General features: G+C 41.3%; 2 protein-coding genes across 2 annotated transcripts in view; both read left to right on the top strand.

The window, feature by feature from the left end:
• The first annotated feature begins 1,709 nt into the window (after positions 1–1,709).
• gprin3b (GPRIN family member 3b) lies at positions 1,710–6,907 on the top strand. Its single transcript, XM_084931602.1, has 2 exons — positions 1,710–2,182; positions 4,379–6,907. The coding sequence occupies exon 2, from the start codon at positions 4,471–4,473 to the stop codon at positions 6,604–6,606; it is 2,136 nt and encodes a 711-aa protein (XP_084787728.1). The 5' UTR covers positions 1,710–2,182; positions 4,379–4,470; the 3' UTR covers positions 6,607–6,907.
• Positions 6,908–7,372: 465 nt separating this feature from the next.
• The window catches only part of LOC146385723 (ovochymase-2), a 33,205-nt gene continuing 17,163 nt past the window's right edge, over positions 7,373–23,414 (top strand). Inside the window, exons 1-5 of the mRNA XM_084931603.1 lie at positions 7,373–15,557; positions 18,892–19,010; positions 19,967–20,060; positions 22,689–22,829; positions 23,059–23,156. Of these exons, the coding sequence (XP_084787729.1) occupies positions 15,407–15,557; positions 18,892–19,010; positions 19,967–20,060; positions 22,689–22,829; positions 23,059–23,156 (603 nt within the window). The 5' untranslated portion in view covers positions 7,373–15,406. The remainder of the gene's footprint in view (positions 15,558–18,891; positions 19,011–19,966; positions 20,061–22,688; positions 22,830–23,058; positions 23,157–23,414) is intronic.

The raw sequence follows: 23,414 nt of genomic DNA, 5'->3' as shown, positions 1-23,414 counted from the left end.
AATAAGAGAGTAGTCTATAATGCTACAATTTCGTTTTAACAACCCCGGACAGACTTTGCACAAAATCTTTCAAAAGCCCTTCAGATTCGATGAAGTGCTTTAGAAAGTGGTAGGCTACTAAATATTGTCAGTGCTCTCTGTCAGTGCTGTTATCCACGAGGATGCGATGCAGAAGGGGTGTCACAAAACTAAAGCAAAGATCCAATGATGTCAGCAAGTACAACAACTCCTAAAAGACGAATCAAGTCAATAATATCACCTAAAGGGAGCCATACGAACGCGTTTGTATAGATCGCTGTCTCTGTGAGAAGGATGGCACTGTGTAAGTGCTTCCACAACTTTATACTGTCTTCGACATCAAAATTAAAACCAGGCTGGTTTCTGTATTTCTTGGTTTACTCATTCTGATCTACATTTTAATCTGCTAGTGATGACAAGAATTCGCTGTGAAAGTCATTTAAAACATGGGAAAATACTTGTTATAGTTTCCACAGTCCAAGGAGAGTAATCGAGACATCCTTGTTTAAATCTGTACACCTCCAGTGCAGTAGTTTCTACATTTTAAAATTCATGATCCTTTAAATTCCTCTTTGAGATTCATAACATTCCAGTGAGCTGTGAGCTTGCATAAAGTTATTAATGTTTCTCTGCCCTGATCAGCATTTCTGCTCTTTCGTATCTCTTATCATACATTTCACCATCCATCCATCCATCCATTTATCCAGATGGGTGCCCCTACCTGAGTCTGGCTCTGCTTAAAAGCGAATTCTATTTCCCCACTTTCGCCAAAATGCTTGCTCGCAGATTCTCTCTAATGTTCCAAAATCACCTTAAACGACAGTATAAAGCACATTGAGACACCTGTTACTGGATCGTAATGTGAGCAGACTTCTGCTTTGTCGTCTTCTTTATCATTACATTCATGTTAGTGTTCAGGGGCAGGGACACGTGTGTGGGATTTGTAACTACTGTGGAAAAAATACACACTCTCGTGTAAAGTCAGAGTTAGCTTTATTGTCAATTCTGCAGTATGTACAACACACACACACACACACAGGATCGAAATTTTGTAACCCTTGACCCACTGTGTGTTACTAGAACGAATCAAAGAATAGTTAAGAATATGAGATGCAGACGAAAATAAATACGTGATATCAAAGTATAGATATGAATTATATAAGATATATTAAAGCCTAAATATAATTACTGATGTCTATGTATAAAAATGTAAAGCAGTGTAAAGCAGACTCATTCATAATACTAATGAACAGTTATTTGGACAGAATCATTGATGTATTTTTTTACTACATGAGCCACATTTCTCTCCGTGTTATCAGCAAAGTGCAAAGTCTTACGCTGTCTCCGACTCATTTGCATAAGCACGTTGCAAACCACAGAAAATCTTTATTGCGATTTTTTCTGTAGTAATAGTTAATGACACCAATTGTAACCGGCAGGCTCTTATCGTAAAGGCTCTTTATTCACCAGATCTGCCGAAAGCACAGAGAAATATTTCCTCATTTTGAAAATAACGTAGATGTAAAATAAATGAACCCGATCTCGCTAAAGCATGCTCCAAAAAAGAACCGCATAAAAGTCGACCCATTTCTCAATAACACAAATGGGAGCAGAAAAACCAAAAACCTCTCCTCTTGGAATATTATGGTCTACGTTAGGAGGCAGAAAGCGCAGGGAACTAAAACTAATTAATTTCAGGACCAAGTGACCCTCCTGTGAAAGCCTGCGGCTGTTACAATGCTGCTTCCATTCGCATCTTCTCCACCCCTCCCCATTCACCCATTCATCTGGTTAACTCTGGATTGCCCTGCCAAGACCAGTTCAGTCTGGGATAGCGCACAAACCATGATCGGCTCGTCACATTTTTTTTCTTTTTGTTTTTGTAAGCACGAGCCAGCAGTGATGAAGATCTCGGAGTCAGCGGTGACTCATTGCGCACGGTCAGTCAGTCAAGGTGCTTAAATTTTGTGCCTGACTGTGGTGGATCGATACCTCTAAGACCCATATTCTACGTGGAAGGCGTGGCTTGGTGTCATCGACACAGGCTGACTTTTCCATATTCATCCCTAGGTTGTTGTTTTTTTCTTTTTTCCCCCCTCGTCTCACTGACGCCGCGGACGCGCAATCGGCACCCAACGGCACGGGGCATAAATCGTCTCGCAAGGTAAGCCGCCTTCATCTTTTCAAGCTCTCTTATACTGTGAGATGTTAAATTCGCCCGCAAGGTCAAATCAAACCAGCAAGCATCGGTGGCTTCTGAGGCGCTGAATTGGGGCAAGAGGCTACAGTGCACGACATGTATCTTAATTGGCCTGAATAGATCGTGTGCAGCGCTTGCATGCGGGATCTTTCATGTGCGCCGTTTTGCATGAATACAGTCTGTACGTAGTCTGTCCACACTTTCGGTTATTTCTTAACTGCTGCAGGCAAAAGAAGAAGAAGAAGAAGTAGAAGAAAAGGGAACACAAAAAAGCCCAGACACCGAGGCGTTTAATTGTCATATATTTAATAACACCCAGGATATGCTTTCCATGAATATTTGCGCTTTGACAACAGACAGGCAGATGCATAGTGGCAGAGCACAAACAACCCAGCTACACCTGTCCATGACCCACACCAGTAACCTACTATTCTGTGCTGTTCGAGTCACACGTAGGGGGGTGCTCTATAGGGCTACCGAGTGCGTCAGATTATCATGGTTAAAAGAGTGTGACGGGAATATTTATTCTTTAGTCTCGCCTTATCAGATACAAGTATAACCTGGAAAGATGTTCGGTTTCCTACTGCTACTCCTAAAGAAGAGGATGCTGGTGTGATGAAGGAGAATGTGTCTAGATCAGATTGATATTGTTACCTTTACTGAGATGAACTACACTGATCATCAGTCGATGGTCACCGAAATGGAAAAGGTCCATTAATGCCCATCGAATTATCATTCAATGTGTTCTTCATTTGCTTTAGAGATAGTTTTCCATGATTACATCCTTGACCACAGCACAGCTCATCTGTCCAACTCCAAAGGGTCACATATTTCAGCTGTCTGCCGAGTGCTGGGTCATTACTTGCAGAATTGGCTGGATACTTTTACACATTCAGGACACAGACTGAGATGAAGCCATTCATCAGGACTTGGACAAAGAAACTGTTGATCACTGCGTAGAATTTAAAACAGATAAAGGACAAACGAGGGTGATGCTGGTTATAAACTCACTTGTGGTTGTCCAAAAAAAATGAAACTTTAAATGAGTGATTATGAGTGATTTTCAGTCCCTCAGGTATATATTTTAAATCTACCCAATTACATTCGACACAAAGATTAAAGGATAATTGAAATATGATATTGTTACTAAGTGGCTAGCTTGCCATTGGCAATATCTCACAGCATCACAACATTTAATTAAACCGAGTCAACGGGCTAGCACGGGGAGACTCAGTTCATTTCATTCATTATTCACATCTCTTTGTATGCTGTAATATTCAATTGCTATAACTTCAGCTGATTTATGAATGACACACTGTTGGGTGTAGTTTTAGTTACGGTAGGATTTGTAGAATGAGAAAAACAGCGGTTAGATCAAACGCCACCAAATGTGTAGCATCCACAGTTTTATCTGTAAGCACTGTGAGTCTAAATGTCGCATTGTGTCTTAATTCAATTCAATTCAATTTTATTTATATAGCGCCAAATCACAACAAAAGTCGCCTCAAGGCGCTTCATAGATACAGAGAAAAACCCAACAATCATATGACCCCCTATGAGCAAGTACTTTGGCGACAGTGGGAAGGAAAAACTCCCTTTTACCAGGAAGAAACCTCCGGCAGAACCAGGCTCAGGGAGGGGCGGCCATCTGCTGTCCGTCTTATTGCTCTACTTTGTTTACGCAGCATTTTCTTATCATACTTTTACATTTTCTACATTCAGTGCAATCAGTCAAGAGGTTTAATATGCATAATGTGATGGATGCTTATAAAATCTCTGGAGTTTCATTTATTTCCATGTTCTGGAAGAAAAAAATCATGCATCAGTTGCAGCACAAAGATGATGTTGAGTTTAAAGGAGAATGTGGAGATCAATGAACCAAAAACTACCTCCATAAATATTATTATGTTATATGTTAAAAGTTATAAGTTCATTTGATTATTAAAGTTGGAATCACATATTATATTCTTAGTCAGCTGCAGGTCTCTCGCTGTTCTCTGTCCTGGCTGGTTGATAACTGTTGAATAAAATTGTCTTACAGAAAATCACCTTGGTCTGGAATCTGGTCTGATTATAATCATCTGAATAAAGGTGTAATTGTTGTGATAAGCTTAATGATTAAAAACTTCAACTGAGTCTACTTCTGTTTTCCTCCTTTAGGAAATTGCAAAAAGTTAATGATAGCACAGCGTGCATCCGTTTCCATCTTTGGATATACGGCAATATTTGAAGACTGAAGCAGTGACTCCGCCATGGGAACTAACCCAAAAAGGACAGTAACAGTCCAGATGGTGCCTCAGCTGGCTGGGGTGGACACACTGGGCAACAAGGAGTCTAATGCCAACTGGGCTAAAGAGCCCAACCTCAAAGTTTCTCAGGTTTGTCCAAAACCCACCCTCAGATCTCCCGACAAGCAGGATAACCTATCTCTGACGACTGCTAACGCCGCCCCCCACACAGAAAAAACAGGTTGTAAGGGAGGTGAACCAGTTACCGCTGTGTCAGACAAATCAGCGCCAGGCAATGGAAACCAGATAAAATCTGAGCAAGTGTCAGGTGGAGACCACCAAACACCAAACCTGTCTGTAACAGGCCGAGAGGTGGGTGAGGCAGGAGCTGACCAGCGGGATTCTAATGCTAACATGAAAACACTGAGCCCAACCAGTGAAACGGGCACGTGTAAGGCCAGTTCGCTGTCTCCTGTTGCAGCATCGGGCGCCGACACGAACAGCAGTGAGTACAAAGTAAAAAACCCAGTTGCACCAGAGGAGAAGCAGGTACGGCTGACACCCTCAGTAGAAACTACAGCACGAGAGAAAAGTAATGAACGCCTTTCTCCGAATGACAAAAAACGTAACGACAGTGATGTAAGGAGTACAGCATCTGAAGTACAACAAGATAATAAAGAAACCATTTCCAATCCCCAAAGCAGGGACATGGCTATCCCACAGAAATCTAAAGAGACTGGTCATATGCAAGGTTGCTCATTAACATCTGTTTCTTTACAAGATCCATCAAAACCCAAGCAAAGCATGGAAACTCCACTAAGCTCAGCCAAAGCCCCATCTGAGAGTAAAGATGCAGGAGCTGGACCAACAAACGAAAATTCACAGTCAATGCGCCCAGAGAAGGAATTTGCAACAGTATTGAGACTGCAGGTCTCCTCAGATAAACACCAGCCAGTGTCCTCACAGAAAGACTCATCCTCTCTGCCCCAGGCGACAAAAAGCACGCAGGCATCCGAGCAGGTGGCTGAAGGAAGCAGCCAGACTGACACAGCTGTCTTTGAAGGGCAGCAGGACTCCAAGCTCTACACGGAGGCTTCGACAATGACCTCATCGCTATCGCCGGCCCCGGTCAAGAAGTATCATGATATGGAGGTTCAGGCAGTAGCTAAAACGTGCAGTAAGGCTGTGGCCACGAGTCCAAGTCTGCTGCCTTTCCCTGTGACCCACAGGCCAAGCAGTGGTGCAGTCCCAGGAGAGGAGAGCCTGGCTGTAGTCTACCAGGTGAAAAGCGGCACCGCGACTGATCCGAAGTCAGAGAGACTCACTGTAGAGGCACAAATGTGCCCCAACCAAAACACCGGCATGGTTTTCCAATCAGAAACTTTGTCACAGCAGCATGACTCCAGGCTAGGAGCCAAACCTAAAGAACCGGGCGCAGCTCTGTGCAACATCCAGCCGGTTTATCAAATCAACATTGAACACAGCGACCCCAAGAAGCAAGCCGCAAAAACAGCCACCGCTGAAACTCCTTCTCTCAGATCAGGGATGCCCCCAGAGACAGCCGTTGTTCCTGTGCCTGGATGTGCTGACAGCAACACTGCCGCGCAGGCCCTGCCAAAAACAACGACAACAACGACAACAGCACCAACGACAACAGCACCGACAACAACAGCAGCAGCAGCACCAGCAGCAAACACCACATCCAAGTCAGAGCTCACTGAAAATAGAGATGTGAGTGCAAAAGAAAAAAGAAAAGAAGCAGGAAGTAAAGCCCAGAGTAAGGAGACAAATTCTGGCAAAAAGAAGGTGGAACCGGAGAGAAGCGACAAAGAGGACGATCAGTCACGGAAGCAGAAAGGAAAGAGCGTCCACGACGTCGTCTGGGACGAACAGGGCATGACGTGGGAGGTCTACGGGGCTTCCGTGGACCCCGAATCACTCGGCTTTGCAATTCAGAGCCACTTACAGTGCAAAATAAAGGAGCAAGAGAGGAAACTGATGGTCCAGACCTCGCTGCGAAAGTCAATCTCTGGTGCTGATTCGCCGCGACATGGCAGCAAGAACAAAAGGAGGCAGCAGAACATTTTCAGGTCAATGCTGCAAAATGTCAGACGGCCCAACTGCTGCGTGCGCCCCCCTCCCTCCTCCGTCCTCGAGTAGCACAGGACAGAGGTAGCCATCATCAGACTCCTCCCTTTTCCTAGAGGTCAAAACGTTTTTCCTCCCCTCATCAAGATTTTCAATGCCAAGTGAAACATTGACGCCGATCCCTGTAAGTAAGTATACTGGAATGTCGTAGCATAAAAGAGTCAATACTTGTGATGATGTTTGTGATCCAACAAGGTAGGAAATAGAAATATCAAATGAAACAAACAAGAATTAAATTTAAAAAACTTATTTTTTAGAAATCAATATGAGAGAGAAAACAGTTTTTTAATAAAAATAAAGAAAACAAAACAAAGGCAATAACAGTGAAACGCATGTATTTCAGTTACAGTGACAGTTGTATGACCTAATATGAAGTCCAAACCTTCACAGCAAGAGGCACTGATCATGGGATAGACATACTAACTCACTGTCAGGATATCTGTGCAAATATATTCAACCGACGTCTCATCGCATCTGGTGCATTTGATATATGTTCATGAGGTGTTTTTGTTTGTTTGTTTCCGGGGCCCTATATTTATCAGGTTGCTGTGTTTTCTTTTCTTTTTAGTGAGTACTTAAAGGGGGCACTGTATGCATACATGTATGCTGTTCGATCTCTGTTCTTCTTTGGTTTTCTATTAAAATAAGCAAAAAAACGCGTTGACTTTTACACCGTCATTTCTCACTTTTCGTGGGTGTAGTGTTTCTGTCCTGGTGATTCTTTTGTTTTGTTTCTAAAGGAGATTCCACGTGTAAATCGTCAGGACTCACACGCAGGAATAAACGGTTTTGAAAATAAATATTTAAAAGACTAAATGATAAATCAGAGTAAAGATGCAGTCCTTAAAGAGAGCATGAAGTACGTTCAGAGTAAAAGATTTGCTCCAAACTGTAGGCATAGGTTTTAGTTGAGCACTTGCAGAGGAGGAATATTAAAGGGCTGTGGTCCTTGTATCCACCCCTCAGTACATTTTAGGGGGAACATCTCCCCATGTCCATGTCCTGAAATCTACAGCTATGCTTCCCAGGAGGAAACTAAGCCACTATGTTTCCTCCTGGGAGTCTTGGGTAGAGTTGGGGTCCTTATGTATGGAGACTGCAGGTTTTCTCTGTGCATGCCAGCTTTAATCTTCAGAAACATGCATGTCGTCTGTCACTGTGCTTTTACCAAGTTTACATGTGGAGTTGGTCCCCGGTGGCTGAATGTAGAGTATTAGTTTCCCTTTAGCTTCCCTGTATTGATCAATAAGCTTATCTCTTTCACTGACAAGGTATTTAATGCTTGAATATTCAAAAATAAAATGTTCTGGGTTCAGACAGGCAAATTGTAAAACCAGTACTTGCTGTAGCATAAATTCTACACTTTTTGTGTGAAAGAAGGTTTTAAAGAAACAACAACTACAGCATGACTCAGAGTAAAATAAATAACTAAATGAGCATAGAGTGATATATACTATTTTAATCTGAGCACGACTTCGGATGCTGCATAAAAACCTGCTAAAGTCAGAGACACAAAGCCAGCCGGCGTAAGAAGACGCAGCAGTGACTAACTGTTTCCTTTTTTTTTTTTCAAAGAGGGACCTGATGTTGAAGTTTTAAAATAAAGAGGTTGAAAGTGTACTCGCTGGAACTGACAAATTTACTTTGCCTAGCTATCTCATTTTTTTTTCTATCTTTGAATGGATATAAACATGCAGTAATACATCCGCAGCATTGAAGTGTCCACCTTTAATGCTGCGGAAAATAAACGCTCGCCACTTCAGGGCCTCGGCTTGTTGCGGTCTGAAGTCTGAGTCAAAGAACAGATTTAAAAGAGATTGTTTTGAGTAGAACTCTTAATGTGAAAACTGATTTTTATCTGCATTTACCTGAAAAAGAAACCGCTTTATTACGAGCAGCTGAAACGTCAGGTCAGTGGCAGGATAATTTTACCGTTTTTGAAGAAGCAGAGAGAAAACAGACCTGCAGGACACAAACAGATCTGACTGTTTTCGGCTGATTTTTAAAACGTATAGCGACTCAAAGGGAGTCATTTCTGGAAAGTAAAATATTTGAATAGTTTAAAATGCCCAAGGGCAGGCTTTGGGGTATAGGGAAGTTGCTTTGTTGCTTTTAACTCCTAAAATCTGATCATTTTAGGGCTGCAGGACCTTGAACCAGTTTGTACTTTCATCTAAAGGTTTTGCAGCTGTTTTGACACAGTTAAAAAAAAATTAAACTCACGTTTTGGTAGCAGATTAATCGTTTAGGTCCCAGAAAACATGGCAAACATTGGCTATTTTCAGCTTCTGAAATGTAAGAATTCAGTTCAGGGTCACATGGGGGTTGAACACCAACAAGCTGTCACGGGGCAAGACGTGTTTTCCTAAAACTTGGGCTAATGTTTGGACAAAACGATTCATCTGCTTCAGGTTCCAAGAATTTTTATTTTTTCTTTATTTGCTAATATTGCACATTGGATGATGGAGTGCCCAATGCGCATAATTGCAGAGATCTCTGTGTATGATTTGCCTGCACACCTAACTGAATTTCAAGTAGAAGGCTTTCTGTATCATCACCAGCTCTGTCCTTTGTGTGTTCTCCAGCCTTTTCTTTCCAAGGCCTTTTCTAAAACACTTCAGAGTGAATTTACTGTCTTGAGTGGCGTAACACTGATTTCAGGCGACTGCTCTTACTTTCTTAACAAGCACGTCGCTACATATTAACGTCAGGGCGTGATAACAAGAACGAAAAAGTCCTCTATGCCCGTTGTGCTGTGAAATGTCACAACCTGTAAAGAACAGCGCAGTGTATATCTGTCCTACCCAATACCTGACTGGATTTTGTGAAACCAAAGCTCTTTCCACAAAAAACAAAAACAGGAAATCTGTTTTCGTCTTCTGCTACAGCGCTGACTGGAAGGTGTCAAACCAAAGCGTAACATCGTTTCAGATTCCAAGTTCAGCCTCAGGCAGTTAATGCTTTCTCTCTCCTTTCCATCAAGGTCAGTTTCACACGCTTACATTTCTGTAGGCCTGGTCACCAGCCTTAATTCGTATTCTTTCACCCCGGCTTTAATTAGCCACGTTTCAATTTTTAATAACCCCCTACTCACTGTGTCGTTATGACCGGTTCCTATTTGGAAGTGCAGATTAGATTTGGCCACAGGCGGTGGGTAACACTGGGAAAGATTTACAATGACAAGGAGCACGGGGAGAGATTTCAAAGTGATACCACCCGCTGAGTTTAGCATGCCTTCAGTGTTCACCTGTTTGGCTGCACTTGTTGTGACCTCCGTGGGTGTTTTAATGAAATGTGGCCTTTTTCCTGGTTTTAAACATGTTAATAATTCTCTTTTAAATACCAAATAATAAACATGATGAACACTGAAGCTCTGTTTACTACAGAAAGTAGGACTCTCAACAGTTCTGACTTAACAGAACCAAAATCCTCAGAAAATATATTTTTTCATCAACAACTGATGACTCATCACAAAAGATTAAGTTACATCAAATGATGCTTAAACTCATAATATCTGTTAGTTACATTCATTGGTGTTCTAGATCTTTTCTAGAGAGACATATACACTCACCAGTCACTTTTCTAGGCACACCTTGTTAGTACTGGGCTGGACCCACTGTTGCCTTCAGAGCTCCTTTAATCATTCGTGACATGGATTCAACAGTGTTGGAAATATTCCTCAGATTTCGGTCCATGTTGACATGATGGCATCACACAGCTGTTGCAGATTTGTTGGATGCACATCCATGATGTGAACCTCCTGTTCCACCACATCCCAAAGGTGCTCTGTTGGACTGAGATCTCATGACTGTGGACTCACTGTGATGTTCAAGAAACCAGTCTGAGATTATTTGAGCTTTGTTTGGGATCTGGTATCCTGCTGGTCATAAAGGGATGGACATGGTCAGCAAAAACTCAAAGGCTGTGGTCTCATGGTCCCGGGCCTTCAACCCAGTTTTTTGTGTTTGTCACGGTTTATGTTCTAAGTTCTATATTGGTGTCTCTTGAGCTCAGTCTTCTCTATTCTCATCTCTGCGTCTTTCAGCCTTCCCAGTCATGTACCCATGTCTGCATTAACAGCATTAACGCTGTGATTATTAATTCAGTCCTGCGTTTTTGGGTCCACAGCTCTGCCTGTCACACACCTAAACCTGTGGATATGACAAAGGTGCATAAATGATGCTCATTTACTCCAAAGTGTGCAAAGAAAATATCCTCCACACCCTTACACCACCAGCAGCTAGCTTGGACCGATGGAATGAGGCAGGATGGATTTCATGCTTTTTTCCAATCATCTATTGTCCAGTTTTGGTCCACGTGAACTGTAGCCTTAGTTTCCTATTCTTAGCTGACGTGAGTGAATCCTGTTGTGGTCTTAGCAGTTTACCATTTTCCTCTGACCTGTGGCACCAACAAGGCATTTTCAATCAGTGTATAGAGAATAAAGAACGCTCTGTTTACAACCCAGAGATGACATAAGCAGTTTATGAAATACTCGGAGCAGTTCATGTGGCATCAACAACTATGACAACTATGGTGGTCAGTTTGAAGTTCAACAGGTCTTCTTGACCATGTCTACATGCCTAAATGCAGCGATCTTCTGCTGTGTGATTAGCTGATTAGGTATTGGTATTAATGAGTATTTGTAAGAGGAGTCTGGTGATGTGTATCTGCCATTCTGTCGTCATGTGTGTCATGAAGTGCAAAGTCAGACCACATTTTCACAGACTGCATAACCTCTAACAAAGTGCTGGTAGAAACACTGGTGATTAAGGCGACAGCACAGCCCTAACGCACAGCTTGGTAGCAAAATAATAATCTCTCAAGTGTTACCACTTAACGAGGAAACTCCCAGGCTGTGTCATAAGCTAAAATTAAAGACTGGTAGTCCATGAGAAGAAGGAGTCCCTCTGTTACAGCCCTAGGGTCTAACCTGATTCCTGCTGAGACGCTGAAACGAATGGTGCCGCCACTGTGGCTGAGCTGACGAGCTGAAACCGTGACACAATGTTTCAAGGAGGAGAAAAAAAGTGGCATTTCAGTGTGCAGTGAAACATTTACCAGTTTGTTACTTATAAAAAGGCAAATCATTCACACTAGTCTATGCTGAAGAGAATGCACACATTTATGGAAATGAGTTGTGCATAAAGTAATTAACCTTCAGCTGCTCTGTTTTTGCTGCACTTGGATAATTAATAGCAGTCTAGAAGTCTCAGTGTTTGAAGGCACTTTGAAATACCAAATGAGATGTTCTTGAGTGGAGAAGATTAGACACTATCTTGCCTGACTTAGTCCTATTTGGATGCCACTGAACGTGTGTGTTTTTTAATCATTTCAAAGTGTAAACAGCGCCATACGCAACAGCATCCTCGGATTCTGGAAGAAATTGAGGGCAGCGGCAGCAGCAGCATCATTTTGGAGCTATAATTGAAGTCCAAGATAAGTTGCAGTGGTATTGGGATTTGAGATCTGCTCACGGTGACCCAGTTAGCTTCATAAACACACAAGAGTCTCCTGTTCATATAGAAACTCTTACAGGAGCCCCGTGAAAGAAGCCATTACTATTATCCAGACCATCGCAGGGATAAAATATGTCCTCATCATCATTTGTAGGACATTAGATGTGCTCTTATCTTGGGGATGAGTGCTAATAATATTTACAGATCATATTTAGAGATTGTGGAGTGAGTAATTAGTGGTGGCTGCTGATCACAGAGAATTTGTGACAAATTCATCTCCTTTCCTTTATTATTGAGACAATATCCTTACAATAACGTCAGAAACACCAGAGCTGTGACGCACCATTAGTGAGTGTGTGAAAACAGCTCGTGTATATATATATTCAGATGTGTGAATGCATTGAAATGTTTTGATCAGGTGAATTCAGGCGTTTGAATATGTAGAAAACAGGAGATCTGTAGCTGTGCACAAAAAATTATATGGAAAAGATTTGCAGAAGTAAATGATCATATCTGAGAACACAGAGAAGATGTGTATCTAACTTAAATGATAGTTTGCAGTGCAACGATTGCCATCACTCTCCACTAACACTGCTGCTGTGTTTCCAGTAACTTAACTGCAAAGCTTTGCTGTAAAACTACTAACCTTTGTGCAAATCTTCTTTATCCACTCACATATTGAAAATTATTCATGCAAATCTTTTTCACTTGTTCACCAAATATCATATACAGTTACAGATCTACTCAGAGCCAAAAAAGCATCTATTTGCTTCCTTTTTTTTTCAAAAATATTCAAACACTTACTCAAACATATTTATACACTTACACTTTTCAGTATATTCATAGTTTGTTTGGTTTTTTTACACATGCCGGTTTGATGATAAACAGCTACAGTACTTATCACCCTATTTTGCTTCCATTCTTCCTGGAAAGTTTGCCTGACTATCTCCATTTTCAGCCGTTTCCATTCAGTTTTTCGCCGCCAACTTTCATCTCCGTGCCTCTCTTTGTCACTGTGCCCACCCCCTTTCAACTCCAGCTCCCCATTTCCCCTCTCTCCCTTTCTCGCTGCAACGATGATATCATAATGAAGCATATAAGCCAGTAACAGTGCAGTAATTAAAGCTTCTGCTGGCTTCCTCTGCTCAGAATGTTTCCCATGAAAATGGTCTCCCCCGCCCTTATTTATCCTCGTATTGTATTATCCAGATAGCTGAAAGTGAGGCTTGTCCTCCCGATAGCTGATCGGATCCCAGTGGAATACGTGGCCTACATTTATCTGCGGTGCAGTCTTGGCCTGCACGTGTGATCGAACAATCCATGTTTCCTGTGCCTCTTTCTTTAAACTTCGCTGTTCTGTATCTGCACCCCGTCCTTCGCCTGTCTTCTCTGCATATGTTTGGATGTATTTCAGACCTCATCATTGATTGCTTACTATTCAGCTCACAAGCTCATGCACTGGTAACCTTTCAACAGTGCATATACTGTATGTGCAGAAAGGGGAAGAGGAAAAAAAAAGAAAATACATGCACACACACTAAGTCATACACACAAAGGTCACCTTTCCTGGCTTCATTATGGCTGACAGATGTGCCCATAAATAATCAGTCTCCTGGTGGAACCAGAAGATCCAAAACAAATACTGATAAAGATGAAGCACAGAGAGCAGCACCAGTGCAGGAATCATGCATGCACAGTGTCATTAATTACTGATAGTTTCATCAGCAATAGGTTTCTGACACTGCAGCAAAATCATCATTCTGCCTAAAGAATGATATTTTTTTTACCCCCATTTTCTTCTGCATCCCCAAGGAGAGATAAGCAGCTTTTGTCACACCGTTGCCTTTTGTAAAATAGAAGGAAAGTCCTTATCTCGAGAGAAAATGAAGTGTTAAAGGGGACCAGCGGACAGATTGATTCAGATTCAAATACGGTCAGACTGAATTTAGGAGATGATTTCGATAAAAACCCAATCGAGCGTCTTTGTATGTATGGAGATTCAGGCCAAAATGAAGATCCCCATTGTGAAACTCATTACCTCTAACCTCGGTGCTTTTGTTACAGCACTGCCCCTGTCACTCTGCGCTCTCTGCACCTCCGCAAAGGAAGTTAATCCCATTGTCTGCTTTACCTCAAGCAGTGGAGAAATTAACTCTTTTAGGTCTGTGAAACCAAAGTTTTGGATGGACAAAACGGTCACCATTTGGGAGAGTTTCGGTTTTTGTCTGGATCATGGCCAATTTATCAAATGCATTTATTGGGCCTCTAGCTGTGCCATTATTTCTACCAGGATTGTGGCGTAGGAATATCCGTTCAATTTAACAGACAATAGTCTGAACATCTGTGTTTCCCAGAGACAAATTTTCTAGATTTTGATGGCCTTTTTTAGTGCCACCAAGAGTGAAATATCTTAACAACTAGGCGCATTACAATGGAAGTTTATAATAAAAACTAAATGTCTTTGCAGATCTTCTGTCAGTAACAACACATTGACTACGACTCTCTTTCGTTCCTGAAATGTCTCACCGATCATGAGAGACACCTGTGGATCTGAAAACTGGTCAGATGGCACTTTTTTTGGAAAACTTTGATGTGTTGACTTTTCATCTGGTTTTATAATCAAAACTATTAAGAAAAAACGTTCATCAGGTTCCTTAAAAATAAAACTAACATTCAGAACAGAGGAGATTTCCATCACCCTTGGTTGTCCTTTGTTTAGTGCTTATTAGCACATGCATGCTAACACCAAACCAAGAGCGTGAACATGGTACATATTACTGCAAAATGTGTTATCGTGCTAATGTGAGCATTTAGCAGATGCACAGCAAAAGGAGTCCAGCAAAGCCTTACCAGTGTCCAACGTGGTAGCCGTACAGCTCTGATAGCCTCTGCTTCAAGGTTTATTGCTGATTAAAATCTGTTGACAAGCAGGGAATTACATGCTGAGTGTAGTGTGTGGAAGAGCTATAAATTAAACACGCAAGATAATGAATTTTCTGCATGAGAACTCCAGCTTTTTGATTGTGATGACCAGCTGAAATAAAATAATCCTTGCATGCATGTAAATTTCCTTCTTTTTGTCAGAGGTTTTGCCTTTTATCAACTATATCAGTGTTTTTTAAAGATGTTGATTGGGGAAGCAGCCACCTCAGTACTCATTAACTTTCTGTTACTGTATTATGTGATACAAATTTATGGCTCTAACATATCTATAGGGCTGGTGTGCTGCAATACCACATCTGACTGAGCTCAAGGTCCATCTGTGGTGTTAAAGTTTAAACATGGTCCTCAATGTGTGGCCAATAAGGGGGTGAATTGTTGGACGAGGCACTGTCTCCTGCACTGCGAGGAAAATGGATGTGGAGAAGGGCCACAGACGTTCCCGGGGTATGAGCACCCTGGAAATATGTCTGATATTTATCTTCGTAGCAATGACCGGCGTCTGCATCGGCCTTGTGGTCATCTACTTCGTTGACAAAGCCGACTCTGAAACAGAAGGTGAGTGTTTACACCCGCTGAAACACACCGTGCTCCCTTTTAATATCAGCATTTCCCTGAGGTACTTCAAAACGAGAAGCGATATTGTGTTGAGGATTTTCTCAAACCTCTTATATACTTGATTATGTTCTTCTAAAATAAAAATCATAAATCCTTTTTTTAACTTAGTCCTTATTTATGATGTAAATTCCAACATTTTTTAGGCAAATTTTGATATTCACAAGTTTGGTGTGCTGACCATGAACATGTGTGTGAATGACACGTTGCATCTCGTAGCTCCTCGTGGAGATTTTGCAGAGATTGCTGATACATAATAAAATATCTTTATTGCTGGTAAATAACTGGTCAATGATTGTTCAGTTGTTGATTTGAACAAAGCCAGTATACAGAGACATGCCAAAGTGAATGTACTGAGCTAAAATTCTCAAAGCATCTAAAATATCTGAAGTAATTATTGCAAAGTACAAAGATAACCAACATGCATCATCATAATAATGATTTGATTGCATCTGCTGTGTCTTAAATGGACTGATTCTAATATAGCACTTTCCTGCTTGGGCATTCTGCACCTACGTGCTTTCTACCCAACATTGCTTCTCTAACGAACATACTGAGAGCAACTCAAGGTTCTGTATTTGCCCAAAGATACTTCAGCTACTTTACAGGCAGTAACTGTCATGACGTCACCCATTGGGTTTGGACTAATGCTGTTTTTGGAATTTCCTTTTAGGGCACAGCTACATTCAATTTTTAGCCAATAATAATTGGTTAGCTAGCTGCATTCATAAATTGCATGGGCACAATGTAAGAGATGCACATATCATCTAAACACAACAGACTGTACCATACAACAAACCATGATGTTAGTCAGAAAATCCATTAAGATGCTCCAAAATACTTTAACCCCACACAAACACACACACACACACAAACCTGTGAATCAACACAGCCAGGCCTCTAACTCCAGTATATAAGTAGATGACTTATAAGAAAAACAATTCACCCTACTCAGAGTTGTTATAAGTATCCATAGAGACCAAAACTGTTTTTTATACCAGGCTGTAAATATATATTTTTAATTCTAAAAAGTCAGACATTTTAAAATGATGGACTAACTCAAGAATCGGGGCGATCGTGGCTCAACAGTTGGGAGTTCGTCTTGTAATCAGAAGGTTGCCGGTTCGAGCCCCGGTTCCGACAGTCTCGGTCGTTGTGTCCTTGGGCAAGACACTTCACCCGTTGCCTACCGGTGGTGGTCAGAGGGCCCGGTGGCGCCAGTGTCCGGCAGCCTCGCCTCTGTCAGTGCGCCCCAGGGTGGCTGTGGCTACAATGTAGCTTACCATCACCAGTGTGTGAATGGGTGGATGACTGCATGTGTTAAGCGCTTTGGGGTCCTTAGGGACTAGTAAAGCGCTATACAAATACAGGCCATTTACAAGAAGCACAGAGAGGAAGTGGAGCTCCAAACACTTTGGTGTTGGCTTAATTTTTCAACTCTGGAACTTGCACCTTGGCCCAGACTGAAAAGTATCTCAGCAGCTATTATATTATAAACTATAAAAATATTATTACTATATTAAACATGCGTATAAAACATTTTTAAAGCCATTAAATTATTTGTTTTTTACAAATACCTTAAGAACTAATGTCAGGCTCAACTGTACTGAAATGTAAACATGCAAACAGAGTAAAACCTTCAGCTGTGACCAAGTTAACATGCTGAGATCAGCATTTAGGGCAAAGTACAGTCTCACAGTGCACTCTTAGACTGGCGGGCTGGCTGTAAGACTTCCACAGCCTTTTCTGTAGCAAATACCGGAGCAGGAAACAGACTCAAGGCAACAGAAAATGTAAGACCAGTGCTAATAAATTGCTGTTATGAAATAAAGGTAAGAAAATCCTACATGAGTTTTTGCTAATGTGAACAAGTAAACAAGTTATGCAATGGTTTTTACAGGGGCTTTTACTTTCTGATCCCTAAGAAATTAAGCCACACACAAGAAAAGGTGCACAAACAGGAGCTCTCGGTATCGTAAAATGACTGTGTTTAATTTTATTGCATGCATCATCACCGCTGCAGCGGTCCTTACTATAATACGATCCACAGACACCATCTCCTCTATTTTTTCAGAGCTCCAGTTTAGCAAAACAATCATTCATTCTGGCCTTAAGCATGAAAAAAGAAATTCAATAGATGAGAATGGCTGCTTTGTGAAAGCAGACACATTTAAGCTGACTTGTTTTGTCTTTGGAGAATGAACCCTGAATTGTTTGTTGCTTGAGAGGCGTAAAGTGGTGATTATCAGCAGAAACAAATTGATTCTTACGTTACTCATCAGTTGGTGCTTCGCTCCTGAAAAACAGCTGTCAAATAAAAGTGCTGCACATTTGACTATTTGATCAGGAATTACTGTATGATTATTATTATTTTCCCCTGGTCTTCATCACTTTAACAAATATGTAAATCTCATGAAAAAACTCTGTTACAGATGAGTGTTTCTTTTGCACCACAGAAAAAAAGACGCCGTGACCGAAGCTTCTCTGGCAACATGCACAACACACAACACTGTGGATGCCACACAGTGTCATCAATGCTGTCACCAAGGCTTCGACTTTAAAATCACATGCCTTTATAGTGTTTTTTAATAAAAAGAAATTCAAGTGTTTAAGTGTTTGTGCGATCATAAATGGTCATGCCTTTACTGACAACACACTTCAGTCAGCATCATGCAAAAATGACTGTCATATCATTTTATTTATAACCAAATACCTGAAAAATAACTTATTCCAGTCCACCTCAGTCATCAAAACACAGAGACGATGACACTGACATACAAATTTGACACATAACAAAACCCTATACAAACTATTAAGCTGAGCAACAAATTAACTGAAACCTGTTTAATCTAAAGGAGGATTGAATAAAGAAACGGGATTCAGAGTCAAGAAGTGAAAACCCCAAATCCCTGGGTATAAACCCCACAGTCTTTAAGGAAGGATAATTTCTTTAGCAGGTTCCTGGTTTGCACTGGGTATAAGAGCACAGCAATCAGCTGTCGCAGTCAGCTCAAAGGCTCCTAATGCTGCAATCTACAAATGAATCCAGGAGCTACAGAGTGCACAGGAAGAGCGTTTTTTTGTTATTGTACAGTGACTGTTGTTGTGATTTGCCTCCATATGAATAAAAATGAAGTGAATAGAATTGAACGGTGTTTTGTTAATTGATGAAGGGTGGCTGTATTTCAAATGGAGATCATATTGCCATGATTTAAAAAAAAAAGAAAGAAAAAAAAAGATGGCTGAGCTTAACCATCTGATGTATTTCCAGGGCTGACCTTAGGGTGTGGGGATCCTCAAGAGATGTCTGGAGAGTCGGGCACCTTCACCAGCTCAAACTACCCCAGCAGCTACGACAGTGGCCAAAGCTGCGCTTGGCACATCACCGTGGACCCTGAGAAGGTGACGAGAATCATCATTAGAGCGCTTCCGATCTTCAGCCTCTCTTTAAATTATATCACCAGAAAGTAAAATTAGAAAGAAAATTTAATTATGCACTAAGAAAAGTTGAAAAACAAAGAACAAACTCCAACAAGAGTTTTTATCTAAAAATTTTAATCAGTTTTATCTTAACAGCTGTAATCCTTTTAATTTACATATTCAAGAAATTACAGTGGCTTATTATGATCAGGTTCAAGCAAAGCAGAGGTGAGTTTTCTCTGTAATAGTGGCTCAGAAAACTCCACAACGCTTCTCTTGAGATGATTTCACGGTTGGTCTTGGTTTTGTAACTCCATCCATAAAAAGGCTTTATCAGAAGTTTTTTAAAAAAAATTAATTATTATAGTATAAAGGGAAAAAATTTCCAGGCTTCTAAGTGTCTGAAATGATTTTCCTGTGAACACCAGTTTCAGCACAGTCACATTATCTCTCTTTTTAGTTCAGATCAAAACCATTTACTCGTGTCTCTATTTCACAGTCTTTAACGGTGCTTCTGTCTGCTGTCTGATCAGCAGAATTTGTCACATTACTGTTATGGAAACTGTCTTATGTGAGGCCAAGCAGTAGAGGACAGCTGGGATGAGTGCGGTGGCAGCGGTGTGGACAGATGGCTGCCTTGTCTCCTTCATTCTCCTCAGCTTTCCTTCTCAGACCCAGAGGACAAAACAAATCTTTGATCCTTCTTTCTCTGGCAGCACGGCTGCCCTCCTGCATGCCCGACACAGTGGCTGTTATCTATATGCATCTCTATTTCTCTGTATTTGAACACATAAGCGAACATAAAACCTGCTCTCGCACGCGTGCACACGCGCACAGTCAGAATTCACAGCGAGCTCTCACGCTCCCCTATCTCTTCAGAAGCGCCTTCTCAGATTCAAAAAAGAAAGATGAAACACCTCTGCGTGTTTGTGTTGCAGGTGATCCATTTGTGGTTTGAGGAGTTTGCCTTGGAGGACACCCAGCTCTGCACAGCAGACTTTATCACACTGCAAGACTCAGTGGGAATCATCGGTAAATATCACACATAAATTCCAGCCTTCTGGCAGGGTAGGGGATATGAAATTATTTTTAAAAGATGGAGTTCAGTTTCTGGACAGATGGGCATCTGCCCTTTCAAGGCTAAGGGTTTCATCGCTCCACGGGCAGACTCAGCTAGTGAGCTACACACGGTCACGCTGGTTCAGTGCACATTACTCAGCACTAACTCCAACACTGTTTTTAACCACACAGCAGAGTTTATTAGGAAGGAATAATATCATGAACTTGGATTTGGTGTTGCCAGACTAGGGCACAGATTTAAAGAATGGGACTATATTTGGGAAATTAGAATTAGAATTAGAATTAGAATTCAACTTTATTGTCATTGCACATGCACAGGTACAGGGCAACGAAATGCAGTTTGCATCCATCCAGAAGTGCTTTAGTGATATAGATATATTACAATATATATTAGCAATAATATAGATATGTAAGTATATTACAGAAATGAGTCTATTATGGTATGTTATAATGTACACGGTATGAAGTATGTTGTGAATATTCTATAACTATAGGTATGTACAGGCTGTAGTGAGTACAAGCTATGTACAGGCTATGAACAGGATGTAAATATGAAAAACTATACAGAATATGAAATAAATAACTTTACAGAAATCTGAGATATACAGTTATACAGAAATGGGAACTATGCAAGTTGTAAACAGTTGTAGGGTTAAAAATTATCGTATGTACAGAATGATTATTTACAGAGCTATACAGTAGTGCAGTTAAGATAAATTAGATATGTGGATAATTTCTACAGTATCTATATAAAGTGCTAGTGGTTGTGAGTGGTGGTTCAGTCCATGTTATTATTGTGTGTTTGAGGGTACAGTTGTCCATTGTGGGTGTGTGTATGTTCAGTCCATGTGTTAACGTGGGTCAGATGTCAGGAGGCAGAGTTCAGGAGTCTGACAGCTGTGGGGAAGAAGCTGTTCCGGTACCTGGTGGTCTTAGTCCGGAGGCTCCTGTAGCGCCTCCCAGAGGGCAGGAGGGTGAAGAGTCCATGTGATGGGTGACTGGGGTCTCTGATGATTTTCCCAGCCCTTTTCAGACACCGCTTCTTGTAGATGTCTTTTATGGCAGGAAGTGGTGCTCCGGCGATGCGCTGGGCAGTTTTCACGACCCTCTGCAACGCCTTCCGGTCCGAGGCAGAGCAGTTCCCGTGCCAGACTGTTATACAGTTGGTCAGGATGCTCTCGATGGTGCAACGATAGAAGTTCACCAGGATGTCTGAGGACAGGTGGTTCTTCCTCAGAGTCCTCAAGAAGAAGAGGCGCTGGTGAGCCTTCTTGACCAGCTTGGAGCAGTTGGTCGTCCAGGTGAGATCCTCGGAGATGTGGACTCCCAGGAACTTGAAGCTGCTCACACGCTCCACAGCCGTCCCCTTAATGTGGATGGGTGGATGTGGGTCAGGTTGACAGGTTGACAGATGAGTTCAGGCAGGAGTCTCTGTGGACTGTGATGTTTGCAGATGACATTGTGATCTGCAATAAGTCCAGGAAGCAGGTGGAAGAGAGGAAGTGCGCACTGGAGAGACATAAGCACGACTGAATACATGTGTGTGAATGAGAAGGAGACAGGAGGAGCTGCCAGGCAGGAGGAAAGAGGGAAACTCACAGGGTTTGTGAGACAGAGGAGGATGCTAGGTGTGTCTCGGGTGAGATGGAGGCCTCCCTAAAGGGAGCAGCTGAAAGACAAAGAAGAAGAAGTGAAGTAAAAGAGTAAAGTCAAATATATTTGGCCTTAGGGGAAATTCTGTATTTCATATATATATATTGACTTTAAAAAAAAGTAAAATACATGAAAAAAGATCAAACCTGATGAGGCTGCAAATTGTAAAACCATTTCATCATACAAAGAGTTCAAAGAGGTCTGTAAATGCCACCTCTGTGAAAAAAGGAGATAAGCATATCAAGTGAAAGCACTCAGAGATAAGTGCCACGGATAATTTGATCTGATAATCAAACTCTGGCGCTTCTAAACTTGCTAAATGCAACACTGAAAATATTCCAAAACATGATTAATTTGCAAACTACAATTTGTCAAGAAAAAATATGAAAAAATATAGAAATAAAATGCAAAGCTTATTCAAATCAGTGTCCATTGTTCTACTGTAAGTCTTTAACACTACAATAAAGCCCTCATTTATTACATACATATTACATAACTCAATGTCATTTGTTGTGATAAACTGATGCAAAATAAACAGCTTTAAGTTCAGTTCAGTTCAGTTTATTTCAAACATGTGCCTTCACAATCATTACAAAATATCATTCTATTATTTGTTTGAAAAGGAGTAGGCAGTATATACTTATTTGTCCCTACCCCCTCAAGTCATTCTAATCTGACATCATAATTGTTAATAAGTGCTATTTGTACCTCCCTCTGACACATGCATGTAAAAGACTTTTGATCACTCCAACACGGCACATAAAAGAGACACTTGGACTGAAAGCAATGACATTCAGGTTTTTTCCCCTTTTTTGTTCACTGTGTGGTCTTGTTGTGCTTGTTTGTGTTCATTGTAACTTTAGAGCTGTCTATTACCAGTTGGACAACCCCTATAATAAACCAGCTTCTTATCTGTGATATTTGTAGGTAAATACTGTGGCTACAATAAACCGAACCCAGTGGTGTCGCTGACAAACCAGCTGACGGTCTACTTTGACACCAATGACAGAAAAACAGACCGAGGATTCAAGGCTCATTACAAAGCTGTGGCTCCACAGCTCACATCAGGTAAGACTATAAGAAATGACTTCATCGAGGAAATAAGCCTGACATAACGTTGGATCTCTGTCTTACGTTACACGATTGACCTGGAAAGGGAACGTTGTAGGAATGGGTGCAAGGTGAGACGAGGGGTAATAGATGGTCAATCAAAACTGGGGTGGGTAGGTGGAGGGGTGTACTGTGGGTATCCTTGCGCTATCTGTGGAAATGAAGTGCCCTTCATCCCTGCTGCCAGAAATAGCCGGAGCCGGCGGCTTTCTCCAAGGTGATCAGGGGAATCTGATGACGCCCGGCTTCCCAGAGCAAAACTACCCGAATGGAGCGCTATACCAGGTAGAGCCACACACATGAACTAAAACACACAAACACCAGCTCAGATCCAACAGCATTTCATTAAGACTGGAATTATACATCTGAATACTACTACTACTAATAATACTACTACTAATAATAACAATAATTTAATTTATATTGTACCATTAAAAAAAGTTAAAAATCTAATGCATCGTCACAGGACAAGACAGGAAACAAGCAACCCATAAAAAAACTGTATGAAGAGATAAAAATGAAACTATATAAGGTGAAGTAATA

Source organism: Perissodus microlepis, chromosome 6, assembly GCF_051167445.1.
Source record: "Perissodus microlepis isolate ML-2025 ecotype Zambia chromosome 6, ASM5116744v1, whole genome shotgun sequence".
Lineage (NCBI taxonomy): Eukaryota > Metazoa > Chordata > Actinopteri > Cichliformes > Cichlidae > Perissodus > Perissodus microlepis.
Note: the sequence above shows the minus strand (reverse complement) of the source record. Positions and strands in the feature narration are given on the sequence as shown.